Raw genomic sequence first — 19,680 nt, 5'->3', positions numbered from 1 at the left:
CTCACCGATCGATACAATACAAAATCTTTTATAAATAATCGTGAATAATGCTCGTACAACCAAAGATTAAATGTCATTGTGATAACTGTTCTCTCGATTATTGAATGTTCAATAATCAAGAGAACATATGTTCGTGTTTATCGAATCTTAACTACATTTCGCGAATCAACGGGGCTGTAGTGCCTCTCAATAGATTATTCGTTTCTCGATATTCTCGAGAATGTTCTTGGTATTTGCAAAATTCCGCGGAATCACAAGACAATTAGCTGCAACCGTTGCAAAAAGATTCGTAGGAGTTCAGTTGAACCCTGTTCCATTCTTTGGATCGTTTCCTATCGAATCTGACGAGTGTTCGTACGTCAAAATTTCCAAAACTGCAACTTTCAAGAGAAAAATACGCGAGAATCGTTCTTAATTTGTACAAAAGAATTTCTCGGAAGTTCTTATCCGAAGTGTTCCTTTTTTCAGTCGATGCTTATCTCTTTCAGGTAATTCTTGTATTTCACATTTGTCAGGAAGCCTTATCGAATGATTTATAACAATTTCTATCCTTCCCTATCCTTTCTGCTGATTGCTGGCATTACTAGATTTGTACTTGTATACGATGCTCGATATTGCGAAGAACCGTTTGTCCGTAAGTAACTGAAATCGACAGAAATTAATTAAAAAGATAAGAGAAATCTCCCGCGAAATATATATATATATACATATATATCTGCGTTCGCGCAAGTTGAAGCAAACCGCTCTCGACTCTAGCTTCCAGCACGAGCGGCCATTAAAAATGTAGGAGGGCGCTGCGTGGCCACTATCGGTTGAACAAATCAGTCGATCCAACAGGTGGAAAGACTTACCTTCGAAAGATAAGTGCCACGTAAGAGTAATGACCTTCCGCGAGAAATTCTCTTGCAGAGTCGTATGTAAATTTCACAATGATAATCTTCCAACTCTCGATAAGATTTGCCGATAGTCGTTCGTTAACAAATGGATACTCCATTCCTTCAAATACATAGTTTCGAATTTGTTCGATCGATCAAACGACAGCGTCGCTGAACGATCAAAGCAAACACGAACTACTATTGACGTAAAGAGTAGTTACTCGAAGGGTTAAACTGACGTCTGAAGGGTGCGATAATTGACAGTGACTTGGATCGCTGATCCCAGAGGATGATGCAGAAAAGATCGAAACGAAAGGCCGAAAAGAGTCAAGGATAACGCCGAAGACGAGGCTGTACGCCTTTCAATTGGATATACGGCGAGACGCGGCGACAACCAGGTCAAAGTGGGGACGTCGAAAAGGCCAGAAGAGGATGAACCAACAGGCCCTCGAAGAGAGGAGGCACGAAGTGGAGGAAGGAGGACGATCGTCCGTTTAGAAGGAGAGAAGCAACGGAGGAGAACGGTCATTGCCACCACCTCACCTCGAGCCGGTGCTAAAGTCCCTGGCACGAGGAATATCCTCGACCCTGGTACGGTCTACTGTGCGGAATCGTCCTGTAGTTTAGCTTGGCTTCGTTCTATCGGTCATGGTGGGGCCTTCACGGACAACGATGCGCCGTGTTGGGATTCGTGCACGCGGAGCGCACCCGAGAGCACCTGGATCGGTGATCCAGAAGTCGTGAACTACGCAAAGGCCATCGTCTAACCAGTTCGATCGGTGCTACCTGTGACGAACGCAGGTCGAAATTTTGTTACCTTTACCTTCGCTGCCGGGGTTCCCGGCAGAAAATTTCCAAACGCGTGTACAAAGTTCCGCCGCACAGCCACGAAAATTTCGCGCATTTCGCGAAGGGTGAGAATTCGAAGCCTGCTGGGGGGATGATGCTCCTCGAAGTCTGACCATCAAGTAGCGTTCATCGTTGCAATCGTCCGCCGGTATCAGAAAAGGTAAGTCTCTCTCTCTCTTTCGAGATCCTCGTTTTAAAAGAAAAAAAAAAAAAAAAAAAAAGAAGTAAGTTTTCTATTTTGATCAATCGGTGTACGATAACCTATGTTCGAGATAGATTACGGTATTTGTAATGAATCTGCTTCGAGATTCATTTTGAAAATAGAAAAAATATGTCGGCAGCGTGAGAAAGAAATTTCAGATCTCTCACTGCCGCAAATTTGCCAATGCGAGCCGTATGTCGTTCACGAATACCGTTCGTTCCTTTAAGGAGAATTCGAACTTTCACAAACGCCGCGGTTTTAGTATGAATGTCATTCTCTCGATGATATTGCCTCCTTATTTCGCACGAGCAGATCAAACGAAACTGAAGAAAATCGACAAAATCCATGCTCGTGTATGCACTCGTTTTGTTTTTCATTAGAATTTTGTTTCGCCGATTATGGAGCGTAAATCAAACAATAACGCGATTCGTTATCCTCGAGAGAATTGGCGTAATTCGATGAAATCGAATTTGGTAAAATGTACCGTTGATCGATTTTACGTTAAAATCGATGACTTTTGTCAATAAGGATACAGATCCATCGATTAAAACAAAGTGTTTGCGATTGTATTTTAAACGAATTCGTTTGATACTTTTCGCTTCCAAACAGCTATTTTATTCCTGCCAGCCGTACTTTGGCGGCAACCCACATGTGCGCCTCGTATTAGATACGTGCGTACAAATGAAAGTGGCTTGTACCGTTACAGCATACGTACTAGGCTACGACAAAAGCTTTTTTATACAGAGGCACGTTTGTACGTACGCATGTACGTTCGTCTACGAGCCACCTAATTGCGAAAATTAGACAGCCGATCGATTTTCAGCAGCGATCCAACGACGAAGAAGGATATCCTAATTTTTCTTCGGTGATCAAATTATTTGATTATACGTAGCGGGTAGAAGGAAAGGAAGAAGGATAGCAACGACTCGCCTATTTGCTTTTAAACGACTACCAGATTGCATCGCGTAACTATCAAATAGGGATCATTAAATGCTCGAAAGGATAACTTCCAGCAACCGACTTGATAATTTACTCGAGGCTATTCATAGTTTTCTTCGTAGGAAAATTGTTTATTTCTCTCGCAGAAACGTTACGAGAATTTTTCTTTCTCTCTCTCTCTTTTTTTTAAAAGTACGATTAGTCGAGAAACGAAAAAAGAAAAAAAAAAAAAAAAAGAAAAAAGGAGGAAGGGAAAAAGGATAGTCCGATCGAAATCGAGACGGGGAAGATAACTGTCGCCTAACTAATCAGAAGCAGGAAACCAGTAACCTGACCATCGACAAGCCGACGCAACTCACAAGTCGACATTTGTTGCTTCATCCACCCGAATTCCTGCCTCTGGGTAACTGTAACGGTTTTTATCACTTCCTCAAAGAGGAGGAGCGAGTGCACACTGGATGAGATCATTGCGTTTCTTCGGGCAACGTGAAAGAAAATGAGAATCGCTTGAGTTTTCAAGTGAAACGATACTCGAATCGTCTTTACGCGTGTCCCACTTCCGACGTAACGTCCCGTCCATTTCTTTTTTTTTTTATTTTTTTTTCTTTACGTTACGATTGTTGCTCTCTCGCTGCCTTTTTTTCTCCTCTTCTCATCTCCGAGAGAGAATAACAACGGTCGAAAAATTGAAAAGCTATTGAAAAGAAGGGGGCGAGTACTGCCGAAATCGGTAAGTCTAAGGTCGATTCGTTCGTTCAACTGGACAGGATATAACGTTACAGCCGAATTCTTGCTTCTGAATAACTGTAACTTTATTCTTGCACGATGAGCATCGAATAACCACGAGCTCGTCGCGTGGTGAACGACATTAATATCGTCGAGGCGGGCAGAAAGGAAGAACACGTGGAAAGTGCTGCTTCAACGTCGCGGAGAAAATGGAAGAATTTGTTTCTCCGTGTTATTGTTGCTTTCAAGAGCGGGTAATATCGTGGTGCTCCTGCTGAAAACGAATGTCCGTTCTCACAAGGTCGTTCACTCGCGAACCTTTCCATTCCCGCGACGTAATTATGACTCTCGATACTTCTCTTATCTTTCTAATAATTTTCTACGATCTGTAGTCGATCCTTGCCACATATTAAACGATTATCCATGTATGTACTTCTTTCTTATCCGATCACGATCAGAAATTGGCTTGTCAAATTTACGGCGATTTCGATAAAACGCACGTTGGTATCTTATCTGAATAATTTGTTCAAGTCATCGTATTAAAAGAAACCGTCACAATTATTTATATCTTATTTGCGACTCTAATGGCTCCCGATAATTAACACGAGTGCCTTATCTACAATAGGTCGAGCCTACAATAGTTCGTTTAATTTCTAACTTCAAATCGATCCAACTAAACTCTAACGCGATACGGATAACTCGACTGTCCGTACTGAGAAATATTTAAAAGCGTAGAATAATCAGAGGAGGGCAGAGGACTCCTTCGTTATTTCGTGAGAATTTTCTCAGGAATTCATAAAAGGAATGACATTCTTACGGACACGTCAACACAGTTAACCGTTTCTAGATTTTATGTGCCGTTTGCGTTCGTCTGAGATTCATATTCTTTTCCCTGTTTCTTTTTCCAGATGTGGGATCGCGAAAGGAAAACCTGGATCGTCGTCCTCCTAGCCAACGTGCTGCTGAATATCGTCACCGCTTCCCCAATCTATGTCGCACAATTTATTCCAGGAAGTAAGTCACCTAGGTTGAACATCGTTCTTCACAAACTGAAAATATCGCGCGTGCGCCCGCGCTCGCCTTTCAACCGGTAACATGAAAACAAAGTGAAACTCGCGCCGAGTATTCGTTTCACTTCTGGAAGACAATTAACACGTATTCTAATGTGGGGATGATCGAACCAACGTCATAAAACTCGTTCGTTTGATAGAGAGCTGTGTAACTCGTTGCTGGCTCACAAAAGTATTTGAACACGCACCGCAGAAAATTTTTGTGTCACAGATTTTTCGTGCGTGTTGGGTACAACATCTTGACACGGCTACCGCGATTACATTGATTGAATTTGAAACTGATCTGAAGCTGGCAGACTGTTGTATCTGCCACGACCGTTGTCCATTAATTAATTAAGTCCAAGAATATAAAACTTTGTATCATCTAGCAAGTTACAGTAATTACATCATAGATAATAAAATAACCGCGATATACAAAGATTAGAAACATGACATACATTCGTTGCAAACAAAAATGTCGAAAATGGTCCCGATTTATATTGAATATTGCCGATACAATGGATAATTAGCTGTTTAAACACTTTTGTGTTTCTATGGCAGCGCGATCGGTCGAGGAAGAATAAGCTGAAAAAGAGGAACAACAATTCGTCCTCATCAAGAAAATGGAATGTTTAATGAAAAATTCACTTGCACCTTTGCTAGATACCTCTCTGTAGCTGCCGTGTACGAATTTTCAAATTCGTTTTAAATTTTCCGAATGCAAAATCGCGACGGTCGTGTCTCGTTGCAGCGCTAATGAAACTTCAAAGTCATTGTTACGTGAGTTACGAGCTGTTGCACACACGACTCAACCGCAAACTTTGCTTATTTTCCGCGATTCTTGGATTTTCCTCGAGTGACAGCTGAGTAACGGATCGCGGTACGCAAATACTCCGCTTGGGCAGGGCTAAACCCGCATACGCATACTCCCCGATGTGTTGGAGCGTATGCGCGTACACACGCACGGATTTGTCCGAGTCGCAAGACGACATTGAACGTACCTTGGATTCGAACGGAACGTGGGCGAACTGGTCAGTTTTCTATACAAGTAGGTCAGTCCCGGTCATCAGGGTGCACGCGACTTACACTGATTTTTCCCCGATCTTGTCATCTTCGTTCATCGGTATTCCGATCGCTTCATTCAAGCCATTCCTCGAGGCGTCGGGCCCGAAATCAACCATCCAGCTGAAAATCTTAATAGACAATGGCGCAGTTTGACCTACGAAATTATTGGTACAAGTGAAATGACAGTGGCCCGCGAAAGTGTACGAATTCGATTTGCAGATAGAAATCTTTCATCAATGTATTACACTGTATGTATCCGTGTCTACTAATAGCACTGTTTAACAAATATTTTCGTTAACTTTAGAGTCTGATTCGCAACAAAAGATCTGTGCAATCCCATCGTGAATTATATAAAAATATATAGAAATATAGAAAATATATTGCAATATTATTGACACGGATTATACCCAAATATGACGATTCACGAGAAGGAACAAGATATTTATTGCAAGCATATATTTGACACGCGTTACTAAAGCACAGTAATTATATTTAAATAGTGAGTTACTTACTACATTAATAACCTGCAACATTCAATGAAGACGATTGTCAATATCTATTACATGTTTCAAATAATTGTTCATAGTGTGCAATCATGTTTCACGACTGAACTAGCATAGACTTTTGTAGCATACGCAAAAAATATGTAGAATATATTATTACATTGGTTAAACTTTCTATTTAAACTCCATTCCTTCTAGAATCATGAAAATATAAAAATATCTTGATAATACTTTCGCAAGCCACTGTATTCGATGGAGCAGCTTGTTATTGTCAGTGAAATCCTTTCGAACGATGATACAAATTCGCGTGGGCTTGCGCTCGCAACACATACACGCTCGATAAGGCCACGACTGAAATTCCAACAAGTGCGTAATGAAATCGGTAACTTTCTTCCACGGTCGTGACTCAGACGACGCTTCCGGTAGCACACATTTTCTACGCGGAAGGACACCGAACACGTAGGACATCTTGGACAAGGGAACTGGCCGACTGACCCGAAAGCAGGGGTTTGTACATAATTTTACGGTCGATTTTCACTCGCTACGGCCATCAACCTCCGCTGCCAAGAAGAAAGTAAATATTCCGCGAGCAGCGTGTTACGACGATGAGGGCAACAGCATCGACCCCATCATCTCTGTACTCCAATTTCATACATCAGATCAATCGTCTGTGGTTTATTAGCAAATTAGCTTTCGGTAATTTTCTTCAACGCGAGAAGAGAAACTGTTACGAGACAGAGGATTTCCTTTGGAGAGGCAATAAATTTTTCTGTGCCATTTTCTCTATTAACCCTTTAGAGACGACAGTTTAGATTTTTTCCTAATTTCATTAAGTAGCTTTAACTGGTCAAGCGTTGATTTTGATATTTAGCACTCTATTGAAATAACTTCAGGTGAATCAGGGACGTTGTTCCTGAATTAATAGCCACTTCGAAGCATCCTTTCGCGATTGCAAGGCAAACGAAAGGCAAGGATCATCGCCGTTTCATTGCAGCTTTTTTCTTAATACGTCCGCCACAGATGTTCATCACGCGGGCGTGTCTGTTCCAGCTATGAGATAGCTGGGGGTCAGGTATGTCGATTTAATCACGCTGCGAGTCAAAGAACCTTGGAATGTTGGCGAGGGGTTTCGTTAGGTAGCCAGCGCGAGAGAAGACGAGAAGGAGAGGCCAAGACTGTGAGGTGTCTTAGAAGAAAACGGGCTGTTACATTAGGCTATGACTGTGACCGACTTTTGGGTCGGGCAACTAGCTCATACATTGAAACGTAACGGTACCAAGATGCTTTGCTTTGCCTGACATCAATTCGTTCTTCGATAACGCCCGCCACTGCTACGTACGCATCATCGTCGTATCCACGATCGAATTGGAAACTAACCAATAGTCGTCGGTCTGGCGATAAAAATCGGATACGTCATCGACTTGTACTATCGATACGTTAAAACTCGCTTAACCAGCTGAAAATAATAGCGGCGTTAGACATGATTTTGTTATTACATGTACCTCGATTCTTAGAAGTATCGTTCGAGTTTTGCGTCAATTTTTCTCACAAAATGTTGTATTATTTTACAGGACGTAAGTAAAAGTGGAGAGATAAGATTCTGTGGTATTTATATTTTTGGCACAATATGCCGCCAGAATCGTGGATAATATTCGTATCAAAATACTTCGTAGTCAGTATATTATTTAGTATGATTATTATACCATAATTATGTATTTTCTCGAAGCATAGTTTCAACGTGTGAAAATTCAAAATAAACCAAGAACTGTAACTCGTGTCGCTGTGTTTCTCAGTTAGCCGTTTGGAATTTAAGGTAGCCGAAGAAGCACTTTACGATGTTATCATTTACGACATCCTGGAATGCTTCGACAATGTATACGTTCTATCCCTTTAATAAGTGTTTGAATTCTATTAAAGCAATTACGCCCACGGTTCCGTAATAATCGCTCCGTAACGGATGTAATTAAAGACCAGGAACAGCGTACGCGCTCTTCCGTCGAGAGATTTACAGCTTCTTTCGACACGATTATTAATCGATTATGCCGCTCGGTATCGTTCATTATCTGTGACAGGATCGTGGTTGAACAGTAGGACGATTAAGGGGAATTATAAACGATGATGATACCTGCCTTCTCAAGTGTTACACTGTGAATGTAGAACGCGTAGCAGCTAATGCGTAGTTATTGGTATCGAGCGAAGATAGACGTTAGTTAACTCGATTATAGATCACAGAACGCGGATGTCGATCTCTTTTGTCTGCCTGCACCTTCCTCTCTCTTTCTCTCTCGTTTAATCATTTCTCTTGACTTTTTACAGAGAGAAGAAGAGAGAAAAAGGGACAATTGTTTTGAATTCAAAAACTGAGTCACAATGTTTCGTTTAATCTTACTCGCGGTTATTGAAAGAAAAATTACGTACAAAAATATATTGCGCTGAAATTATTTAACATACATGTAACCACCGACACGATTAAAATTTAAGTGAAACATTTTTTACTTTTATTTAAAATACTTCTGCTGAAAATGTGCGCAGGTACGGGAAGGAACATCAGGCACTTGCCGTGCGTATCGCGGAGAACTGGCGAGACTGGCGTTTGCATGTTCGCATTCACGTGCGCGAAGGCGAATGGCACGCACCTTGGTACTTGCATCGACCGTTTCTACTTTGGTAGCTGTTGCAAGATAGACGAGGAACCCGACATTTTCCCCCAGGACAACAGTATCGATGATGGATCGCCTGGAAGGCCGTTCGTCACGACTCACGGGCCAATTGAGAGCAACGACATACCCGAGTACTTCTCAAGGCCGAAACCGATCAATGAGAAAAAACCATCCGAAACGTACTCCACCGAGGTAAGCGCAGTTACGACTTGAGATATCCTTCAACAATGCCGAATTTAAGCATGTCGAAGTTTCTCAAGGACAAATCCTTTTTCTCGAGAAGTCGATGGTCGTTCGATGAGATAATTCTCCCTTACGAATACTTAGGAAACGACCAACGCGTACACCACGCAGAGTATTCGCACGCAAGCAACCACCGTAAAAGAAACGACAAAAGTGGCAACTAAAAAGCCAGTGCCAACGACCTCTCAAAGGCCAACGACATTAGAAACTGCGACAAGGCCACCAACCACCACGCAAACGTTCATCGAAACGACTAAATTCGTTAGCAAAAAACCAATTCATTCGTCCACGACGCACAAACCAGTTCACTCGACCGTTCAGAGGCCCACCAACGCAACCACATCTACGACAACTCAATCGACTACCGATCGAACAACCGAATCGACAACTTCGAAAACTATAATCACCACGACACAAAGGGTTACTCCGGTTACGAGATTCCCGCCAAGAAACGCGACAACTGCGAGACCTTTGACCCACGCTACCACCAGAAAACCTACAACTAGTACCAAGAAACCAACAATCAGTACTACAAGGAGACCAACGTCCACCACGAAGAAACCAACTACACCCTCGAAAAGACCTTCCTCCTCTTCTACAACAGTGAAGCCAACTACGAATATCAGTTTAACCACTTTGTCATTGTCAACGACGACAACGAAACCTCTTTTGACGTCCATCAAGCATCGACCAACCATCGCCACCACTACCGAGAACGTCCCGTTTTCCACAGAGACGAAACCTCTGACCACTACCACAGAAAGCGTAACTGTTCAAAAATTCACGACCAGTGTCGCTACGACCAGACCTACCCAAAAAGTGAAGCCGACGACGGTTCGTACGACAACGACCGCGAAGCCGTTAACAACTGCCCCGAGGCCAAAGCCGACGAAGATCTCGAGCGCGACAACGACCCCGAATCCGATATCCAAGCCAGAACACGCAACGACCACTGAGAAAACGGGACCTTTGTCGTCGATCAATGTTTCCACCGTTGCCGTTACGAAACCTAGACCAACGGTAGACTCGACGAAGCCTACGAAACCGTGGAGCAAGCCTACCAGCAGCAAGCCTACCTCGACGACACCCCCGACTGTGCTGGGTTCAACCGTAACGAATACCAGTTTCGCGTCTTCGTCCTCCATCGACACGACCACCATCAGCACGCCAGCGTACGTCCCAACAACGAAGGTGTCGGTTGTTAATCAAACCACGGAAGAAACCTTCCAGACAACCTATTCACCTGGACTCGTGACATGGACGTCGAGTTCGGACGACACGACCGCAAAGACTCCGGAGATGTCTTCGACGGTAACCACGCAACCAGGTGAGTTAACAGTTAACTCCTTGACTCTACAACTACCACGGTGATCAGTTGGCAATTTTTTACTATAGGTTCACGCTTCAATGATTTTTCGCGGATAAAATTCTGTATTCTTTGTTGTATCATAAACTTTTTTCTTTTTAACTCCTCCACTGCAACATTTTATAGCCTAATATCGGTTGAGAACCAAGAAATAATTCATCCAAGTTAGACTGCGAATTTCTATACATTCGAGAGAAATTTTAGATGAAGTATATTTATTATAATATTCGGTAGGAGAAACGTAAAGTCGAATCTCGTAACGGCCCATAATTTCAAAACCTTTCGTATAACGCATATGTTATAATATAATTATAAAATATATCTAAAATTATATATAAATTTCAGAATATATAAATTACAACGAAACGAAAAGAAATAAACAGAATTGTATTCTTATATAGAACATATTCGAAAGCTTACTGAATAAAATTGAATTATTTGTCGATAACGGTACCGAGCTACGCGTAATTCAACTCACAAGTCCAATTAAACAAAACTTGATATAATCGACCGCTGTAAATTTTATATAATTCGCGTATTTTATTAACCAACGCGTACAGGTGTGGTCAGTTCGAACATGCGTTTTTCATTTGCATGCTGAGCGAATGCCTCGGCTCGGTGAAATCGAAGAAAACGGATATCCATTGTGTAACGTGACGATTGTGTCCATCTGTCGTCGATAGGAAATCATCTCGGTAGCGATTCACGTCGAGACGCACGCCGTTTGCATTAACTAGCGTCGAGAAAATCGTGGGAACCTTGGGAATTTGATCAATCATTCGCAAATAATTTTTTTTTATCAGGTTTTTATCTATATCTTTGACGAATTCCACTTTAATCAGCTAATGATATCGTTCAAGCAATTTTCAAGATATTGTTCGAAAATTAGTAAGATATTTATTTAGACATATATCTCGTAATATTCTCAGAATAAATATGTAATTTAAATATGATTTACACATATAAATATTTGGACACTTAGTGCAATTTGATCAGATGATAGATTGTAATTGAAGCACGTGAATTTTTTTTACTAGCAAAAAACGAGTAAAGAAACGGCCTTTTAACAATAAACTATCAATTTCTATATTTATTTGATCAGCATTTCGTATTCTGTAAATTTAAAGTCCCTGTCAAAAATACAGTGATAACATTTAAACTGTTATTTACAGTAACAATATTTACACTATCGAGGTTCCGTTTTTCCACTCGTTCGTAAAAACATCAATTTGCATCAACGTCCACATACAAGTTTGATCATTCCGTGCAAAGTTCAAGATCGAAATTCAACGTGCTGCGTGCAGATACTTTTTTATAACTGCACGCATTTGTAGATGGTAGTGCACCTAGAAGAAGTGTTCGATTGTGAAAAATAAATTCTCCGTGAATCACTTGCAAATAGACGGCAGAAGAAGTTAAAAAATAATCGCAGTTACAATTTCCGCGTGTACAGTACATTTCGATATTTACCACGGTCACTGTAGCTATCAGAACGCGCCAATTAACCTTGCAATCGGTAATTGCATTCCGAGGTGCACGTGCAACTTGAAAGTATGAATTTCCCTGTATGACGTCTTAATCGTCGTGTCTTGGAACAGGTACTTTATTAGAGAAGCAAAGGTCGTACTCTCCCCGCGCATCGATAGGAGATGAAATTCTGTTGCGTCCGAACGTTGTAACGGTTTAAACCGTCCACCGTAATCTTTCCTCACGAATGCTCCGCCAACAGCATCCACCATCTTCCATTCCACCTCCAGTCTCTCTCTTTCTCGTCTTTATAATTCAAACGAGTCGAATTATTTTCCAATAACTGCACACCTGTTCTAATTTCTGATCATCTCAACTACATAGACCAGAAAATTCTACGGATGTTGTACGATGACGTGTCCTCCGTACCGAACGGTAATTTTCTATCATTTCGTAGATCAAACGGAAAGCGAATGGACTCCAATAATAACCACTCCGGATGGTTGGATTATGATTCAATCGCCTACCACCAAAAAACCGCAAACAACAGAGGACACGACTGATAAACTAATTCCAGACTCTACGTCACAATCTACGACTTCTGGTAGAGTATACAATAATTTTGTTCGCTTTATAAATGATAATTGTTTTGTAGAAATCACGGCGATACGATTCATGTAAGAAAATGATTTATAGTGGTATCGCGAAAATGTTGGATTATTTTTATAGAGCTACGGTGACTGATCACTGTATACGTGAAATTTCAAAAAGTTTTGCATAACACGCAAGAGTTTTTTTTTTTTTTTATAGCAAGTGACTACGTTCGTGAGTCGATAAAAAACATTTGTCACGAGATCCATAGCTTCGTGATTTAATTAGATTCTTTTCTTCTTGTAATTAAATTGCATTGAACAAAGAGTGAAAATACTAGTCCTATCCTTTCGCTTTTCTGGAGAAAGACAAGGGCTGCTTTCATTTCTACGCGCTATATTTCATCTGCTTTTTATCACTGTGATTTTACATTCGTCGAAATTCACGTTTGTTCAGCTAAACCAACGACAGAAACTAGTACAGAGCATGTGACGAAGAGACCCACTATCTTGACAACTCTGTCCTCGATCGCCAGCGTGACAATAGACACCGAGCTTCCGGTACCAATGGAAACGCTCAACATGTCGGATTACAAACAAGGTGAGCCAATTCCTTGAAACCATTTGATCACTTTTACGCGGAAGTAACTTGTCGAACCTGATAAATTTTTAATGAAACCAATTTTGATCTTCTCACTCGTGTCAAAAATTTAGAGCGGAGAGGATTTATTTAAATCTCGTTTGCTTGATGTGTAATGTGATAATGAAGTTGGATCCATGATGGATAATATAGAGAACTGAAATTCGCGCGATTGTGAAAAACAAATAGGAAAAAAAAAAAAAATGAAGGAACGTGGTTACATAAAACGAAGCGAATTATGTGTAGTAACATCGACTAGTCGTTTCCATTCATGATCGTGAATAGCTGGTCTGGAAATGATGATCTTTTTCACTTGTCGAACCCGAAGTCGAGAATCGTACGCATAATCAGAGTCACAAGAAGAGAGAGAGAAAGAGAAAAGAAACGTGCTCGAAAGGAGCAATCGCGATGATACCGGTTCATCCAGTCTGACCAATATAGAATACCCGTTCTCCAACATGGCTGCGTTATTAAGATTCGCGAATTCGTCTTCAAGGGCTTCAATTCCACAATGCTTGTGTTTGCAGTGTGCGGAAGAAGACTGTTCCCAGAGTCGCGAATCGTCGGTGGCAATCGCAGTTCGTTCGGGAAATGGCCTTGGCAAGTGAGTACACATAGTTGGAGAAACCTCTCTGAGGATCTTCGTCCACGAGAATCAATCGTGCATTATTGACATAGAAATCCTCTAGTCATTTATTAGTCACTGCTTATTCATTGCTGCGTTGTTTTCGCCTTCATCGAAACGTGAAGACGCGTCTGTATACACGCAGTTTCATCGTTGCACGTTATTACCCGTGCTCGAGTAATTGATACACAGAGTCTCGCGCACCTAATCGGAGCCTCGTTCAAGCAAGATCAATGTTTTCTTTTCAGATCTCGTTACGACAATGGAGAACGTCGACGTATCTGCACAAGTGCGGAGCAGCTTTGCTCAACGAGAATTGGGCAATAACGGCAGCGCATTGCGTCGAAAAGTTCGTATTACGTTTGTTATTGCGATCGCCTTCGATCGACGTTGTTTCGTTATCGCCATTATTAATTAATTCCGACAAAAAAACGGAGTAATCGAGAGTTTGATAATATCGCTCCAATATCACGTTTTATCCGCAGCGTACCACCTAGCGACTTGCTGCTGAGGATCGGCGAGCATGACCTCGCGAACGAGGACGAGCCATACGGCTATCAAGAGCGAAGAGTTCAAATCGTTGCCAGCCATCCCCAATTCGATCCTCGGACCTTCGAATACGATCTCGCGTTGTTGAGGTTCTACGAGCCTCTATCACCGTTTCAACCGAACGTACTGCCTATTTGCTTGCCGGACGACGACGAAACTTACGTCGGCCGTACTGCTTATGTCACCGGTTGGGGTCGACTTTACGACGGTATTGAAACGTTCATTTCATCTCGCGATCGTGTATTTCGAGCGACATGTTAATTTTATACTTCATTCACAGAGGGTCCGTTGCCATCCACACTTCAGGAAGTGGCCGTGCCCGTGATAAATAACACAATGTGCGAGATCATGTACAGGAATGCCGGATACATCGAACACATTCCACACATTTTCATTTGCGCCGGATGGCGAAATGGAGGGTTCGATTCCTGCGAGGTATGAGAATTTCGTTTGTGTTATAGGTAATCGAGTAATCGAATATAATTGGACATTTATTATGTATGTATTACGAAACATTTTGAAGTTTCATTAACGTTCTATAGAGACACGACACTATTGTTACTGTATTATATTAACAAAATTTTAAATCACCCGGAAAATTCTAATAAACAAGTATATCGTATTTATTACACTATGTCTGCATGTTTTTTAAATTAATTAAAATCTGACAAGAATATATTACGTTAAATATAGAAGGATTTATTGTAAACGTTTGTTGCAACAGGTGGTAAAAAATTAACACGAAGTCTGAAACATATTATATAATCGTCAGAAATGGTCTCAAATAATTGATTGTCAAATTTTGTAACTTTAAATTCATTTAAACATTTTTCATAACTGTCGAGTTTTTTCACAATGACTTACAAGACTTACAATTCGATTTATGCGCCAAATTTTATGGTCACGTGTCAAGAATTAAAACCGGAGTTTATGTCGTTGCAGGGTGACAGCGGCGGACCTATGGTGATCCAAAGGGCACGCGACAAACGATGGATCCTGGCCGGGGTGATCAGCTGGGGGATAGGTTGCGCGGTCCCCAATCAACCCGGAGTTTACACACGTATCTCCGAGTTCCGCGAATGGATAAACCAAATTCTCCAATTCTAAATTCCCGAGCAGCGGGGGGACCGCCCATCGTTTCAAAAGTGACGGTTGCTGGAAAAAACTAGCACGAACGTCTGTACATAATATAGCATAATACGACAGTTTTTTCTCGTGGAAAACTTTGCATGTGTGGCGAACATTGAGAAAGAAAAGAGAGAGAGAGAGAGAGAGAGAGAGAGAAAGAGAGAGAGAGAGAGAAAGAGAGAGAGAGAGAGAGAGAAAGTACGACTACATATGTAACGTGCAATAGTCGTCGCGAAATGTTATCAAACACCGTCCCATCTATAGTACGATTGACGTTTTGCGTTACGTGATTTATACGACCCATTGCGTGACGCTGTTACTATCCACGTGTAGGTGGAATTTTTGATCAATCGTATCGTTTCACTCCGCGTGTGTGTTTTACGTAGTTTCGAACGCGAAGCTATGAAGCGATCGTCCGTAGATAAGTAATGCCACCTTTCGCTCGTGTCACGATTTCAGTCCTCGAACGAGCGTATAGTCGACAGAATAGTGTTCTACGATGCCAACGGTGTTCTCCCTCACGGATACGTTCATTGACAATCGTATCGCGTCAGCGATAAAGTGAATTTAACATCTGGATTTACGTCGATATTATCAACCAGCTTCCCGATGGACTCGACCCGCGTTCAATAGCGAATATTACCCGAGCGAATCGTTCGAACTGGCCGATGATAACGCGTGCCCGTAACGCGATTTTTCTGCAAAAGTTGGCAAGCCAGCGATTAAATGTCACGATATCACAGTAAATTGTAATGCTTGTAAAATAATGCAACGTCGACAAGACGGAAGAAGCGCGAACTGCGAAGAACGTTGACGAGGGAAGTCTTCCACTGCTGCGTTTGTTAGAAACGCCTGATAAACGTGCAACGTGACCAACGATATTAAAACTTCCGATATTATACTGTTAAGCAGTAGTCGAGTGCTTAACATAATAGACAACAGTTAGAATAAATGTACTGTACAAACATTTGGATCGTTAAAGAGTCGACTCTTCTAGCAATAGTGGAGTAAATAAAATTATCGAATCGCACAGAGACTGCTAAAGATATCACACGATTTTAGATTTATTCGATATCAGACGAGCAAAACTCGATGCTGCTTGCGTCAATCTTTCGCAACAATTTGTCAAAATGCTGAATAACTGTCGAAATTGTTTTACTATTCGATCGATTGATTTAATCGACAGTGTATATTGTGTTCACTATCACCACGCTCACGCGTATTACAATAGCGATGTAGATCGTACAAAGAAACTAAAAAGAAATCGATAACAAAAGAAAGAAAAGATATGAACACATTTCTCGTCGCAAGATCGGAGAAGAAATTATTTAATTTAATTTATATGAAAATTCTTATATATATATAAAAATTTATATATATATATATATATATATATATATATATACATATACGCGTGTGTACAAATATAATACACAGGCGCGTATAGTCAGCCGATATATGCGAACAAATAATTTATTAATATATTTTATAGTTGGGGCTGTGAAAATACAAAACCCCGAGCTTGTAAATAATTGATCGATTGGTGGTGCGTGTTTTACTCTATTACACTCGGTTATTCTCTTTTTGCTGTTTTACTACCCCTTTCACGTTTCTCCCTCGGTGTCTTTATATTTACCAGTCGAGTATTAAAACGGACACACACAAAAAAAAAAGAAAAAAAGAAAAAAGAGATCGATGCTCCATCGAGAAAAGGTTCAGTGAATTACCCGCTTGTCGAATGCAATTCCTCGATCCATTCTGTTTGTCCTCTCGACCAATCAACGTGGGTGTTGATATTTGCGAATCAGTCTCAAGTAAGAGTTCAGATCTCACCTACACGCAACGCCCACATACATCGTCTGTTACTCTATATCGAGCGCGCGTGAAATTCCAGGATAATAGAATCGTTTGTTTACCGACGCGCCACGATGACAGAACAATTATTAACCCATTAAGAATCAAGCTTAGGATCTAGTTTATCGCGAGATTATAAATATCCGTGCAAACTCTTCACGAACATAATTAAGAGATTCGTTTTATCACCTATACTTTGAATATTTTATATTGATTTGCGCGTTCCATATGTTTCTGTTCATTCAAATTTCTCATATATAAATGCATAAAAATCCTTAGTATAGTATAGTCTCTTTTTTTTTTTTTAATTCTATCAAATTACGGAATTTAAATGGCACGAGAAAGGAAAGAATTAAGCGAGTTTGCCTGTGTGAATTAAACGTTTAAAAAACAATTTGATAATGGAGAATAAAATGTTACTTTCACGCAACGTTGACTCTTTTTGGGTTAAACAAGTGGCGCAAAACATTTAGGGGATGTAAACCCCTATTTAAAATGGCTCGCGAAAGTATATTTGAACATTTTGTTACGAATATGTTCTTGAAATTTCACGAAAGTTTGAAACAATCGGGTGCTAGTGAAATTTTTATAACATTGTGTATAATACACATAAATTATTTCTGTAAGTATTTGAATATCTTGAGCCAAATTTCTCTGATCACTTTTCACAGAAATAGACCTGATTCCTAAAATGAATATCTATGGCATTTTTTTCCTAACACTTTTCTAAGATCTGCAGTGTATTCTTTCCTCATGAAAGAAATCAACTGAATAATGTTCCTTGTTCGTGATTAAGATACTGGCTCGATTCTTCCTTTTTCATAAAAATATTCAACGAAGCGGAACGATTTTCTAAAACTTTCTACTGTGCGTGGATACCGAGTCTTAAAAACACCCATGAAATTTGAAAACTCCTTTCATCGCTGTGTTATTAGTAAATTAATTCCCTCCACCCTTCCCTCCACCAATCCGTATCATTACTGCAAAACAACCATATGAACGTGATCTACTTTTAATTGGAATCGAAGCAACCGCAAGATTGCTATTCGAGTAGTGATTTCTATCTGACTGAAAGTTAAGCCCCAACTTGAGACTTAATCTTAAATGGAATCTTAATTTCAAAGGATGAGGGAGCAAGATTTTCCATTGAAAATTCTATGAGAAACGTCTCGTTACAGTTAACTTAATAACGACGTCGAACCAACAATTGATCTAAAACGTTTTTCTGATTATCTATAATCCATGGGATATGAACTGGTTTGCCAATTGCTCGCTTTACCGTACTTAATACTCATTTAATTAGTAAGATAAATATTAACGCACATTGTAAAAAACTCATCATCTCAATGCCCGATGCCTGTTTTGTTGGCTAATTCCTGAATCGCGAGAAATCGATCGTAAATCAGGTGATCCTGGAACAGGTTGGAGCCTCTAATCCGTGGAATTCGTAAACGTATTCGACGTACATATTTCCAGGCGATTTCCTATCAGCATGCATGGTTGGCTAACGAGGTACAAATTATGTGTTACACCTCGTCCTGTGATATCGACGTGATCCCGTATAAATTATTTCATCAACCTTCGACATTTTTTCTTTTTTCTTTATTTTAGAACTCGATTTAAGAGACTCGATACGACATCGAAATGCAAACACTCCAACCTTTTACGCAACAAGCACAAAGCTTACACATATAGTTTCGAACACTGTGAATGAATTGGCTTATCTTCTGCGATTGTCAGGTCAATACTTACAATCAGGTCGATAACTCTATTTTTATGGTTATCGATATGGTTGCGACAGTTCAGTCCCACGTGCAGTCCTTATAAATAACGAGAAAGAGGGAAAAAAAAGAGACAGGGTCAGAAAATGATGTACGCTCGTTTTCTCGTCGAGATAGACCGTTTGGCTTAGAAAGAACCGCGGCTTTTAGACTTGGTCGAATGGGACAAACGGATTGTCACGCCCAATTATGCCACGACGTCGTCCTCTAGAATGTAACTCTCTCTTCTTTCACGCCATTTCGCCAGCACGTCAATTTCGTCTCTGCGATTTTTCTGCACGGCGAGCCGCGTCGTGTTTTCTTCCTGTCGTATCGTAATTTAAATTCCATGCGCTGTGATAGCCTGATAAACGACGAGATTCTGCGGATTCTTTCGTTAGCTGAACAGCTAATGACACTCGGTACTCAAAGCTGCCTGCTTTAGCTAGCGACGAGTGCTCTCTGAATGTTTGAATCCGCGTATCAGCGGCTTCGGAGCACTCGTTGTAAAGCAGCAGACGAAAATAGCCGTCGAATTCTATTTCCGCCAGCTGCTCCTTTCGTGGCAGTTGCACGACGAAAATTTCAAT

The 19,680-nt window shown here is 40.8% G+C and overlaps 1 protein-coding gene across 1 annotated transcript; it reads left to right on the top strand.

The window, feature by feature from the left end:
- The first annotated feature begins 1,386 nt into the window (after nucleotides 1-1,386).
- Nucleotides 1,387-17,057, top strand: LOC122537156 (serine proteinase stubble). Its single transcript, XM_043670139.1, has 11 exons — nucleotides 1,387-1,884; nucleotides 4,500-4,605; nucleotides 8,741-9,060; nucleotides 9,196-10,438; nucleotides 12,402-12,548; nucleotides 12,992-13,135; nucleotides 13,702-13,778; nucleotides 14,048-14,148; nucleotides 14,285-14,556; nucleotides 14,629-14,783; nucleotides 15,291-17,057. The coding sequence occupies exons 2-11, from the start codon at nucleotides 4,500-4,502 to the stop codon at nucleotides 15,453-15,455; spliced, it is 2,730 nt and encodes a 909-aa protein (XP_043526074.1). The 5' UTR covers nucleotides 1,387-1,884; the 3' UTR covers nucleotides 15,456-17,057.
- Nucleotides 17,058-19,680: the final 2,623 nt, after the last annotated feature.

The sequence above is a fragment of the Frieseomelitta varia genome, unplaced genomic scaffold (assembly GCF_011392965.1).
Source record: "Frieseomelitta varia isolate USP_RPSP 00005682 unplaced genomic scaffold, Fvar_1.2 scaffold_89, whole genome shotgun sequence".
Classification (NCBI taxonomy): domain Eukaryota; kingdom Metazoa; phylum Arthropoda; class Insecta; order Hymenoptera; family Apidae; genus Frieseomelitta; species Frieseomelitta varia.
This window is presented reverse-complemented; position numbering and strand designations above follow the sequence as displayed.

What these genes read in the sequence shown, in the direction of transcription:
- LOC122537156 (XM_043670139.1), top strand. Translation starts at nt 4,500, where the DNA reads ATGTGGGATCGCGAAAGGAAAACCTGGATCGTCGTCCTCCTAGCCAAC. An exon ending in CGCACAATTTATTCCAGGAA is followed by an intron (nt 4,606 to 8,740) that starts GTAAGTCACCTA and finishes AAATGTGCGCAG; the next exon opens with GTACGGGAAGGAACATCAGG. An exon ending in GAGGGTTCGATTCCTGCGAG is followed by an intron (nt 14,784 to 15,290) that starts GTATGAGAATTT and finishes ATGTCGTTGCAG; the next exon opens with GGTGACAGCGGCGGACCTAT.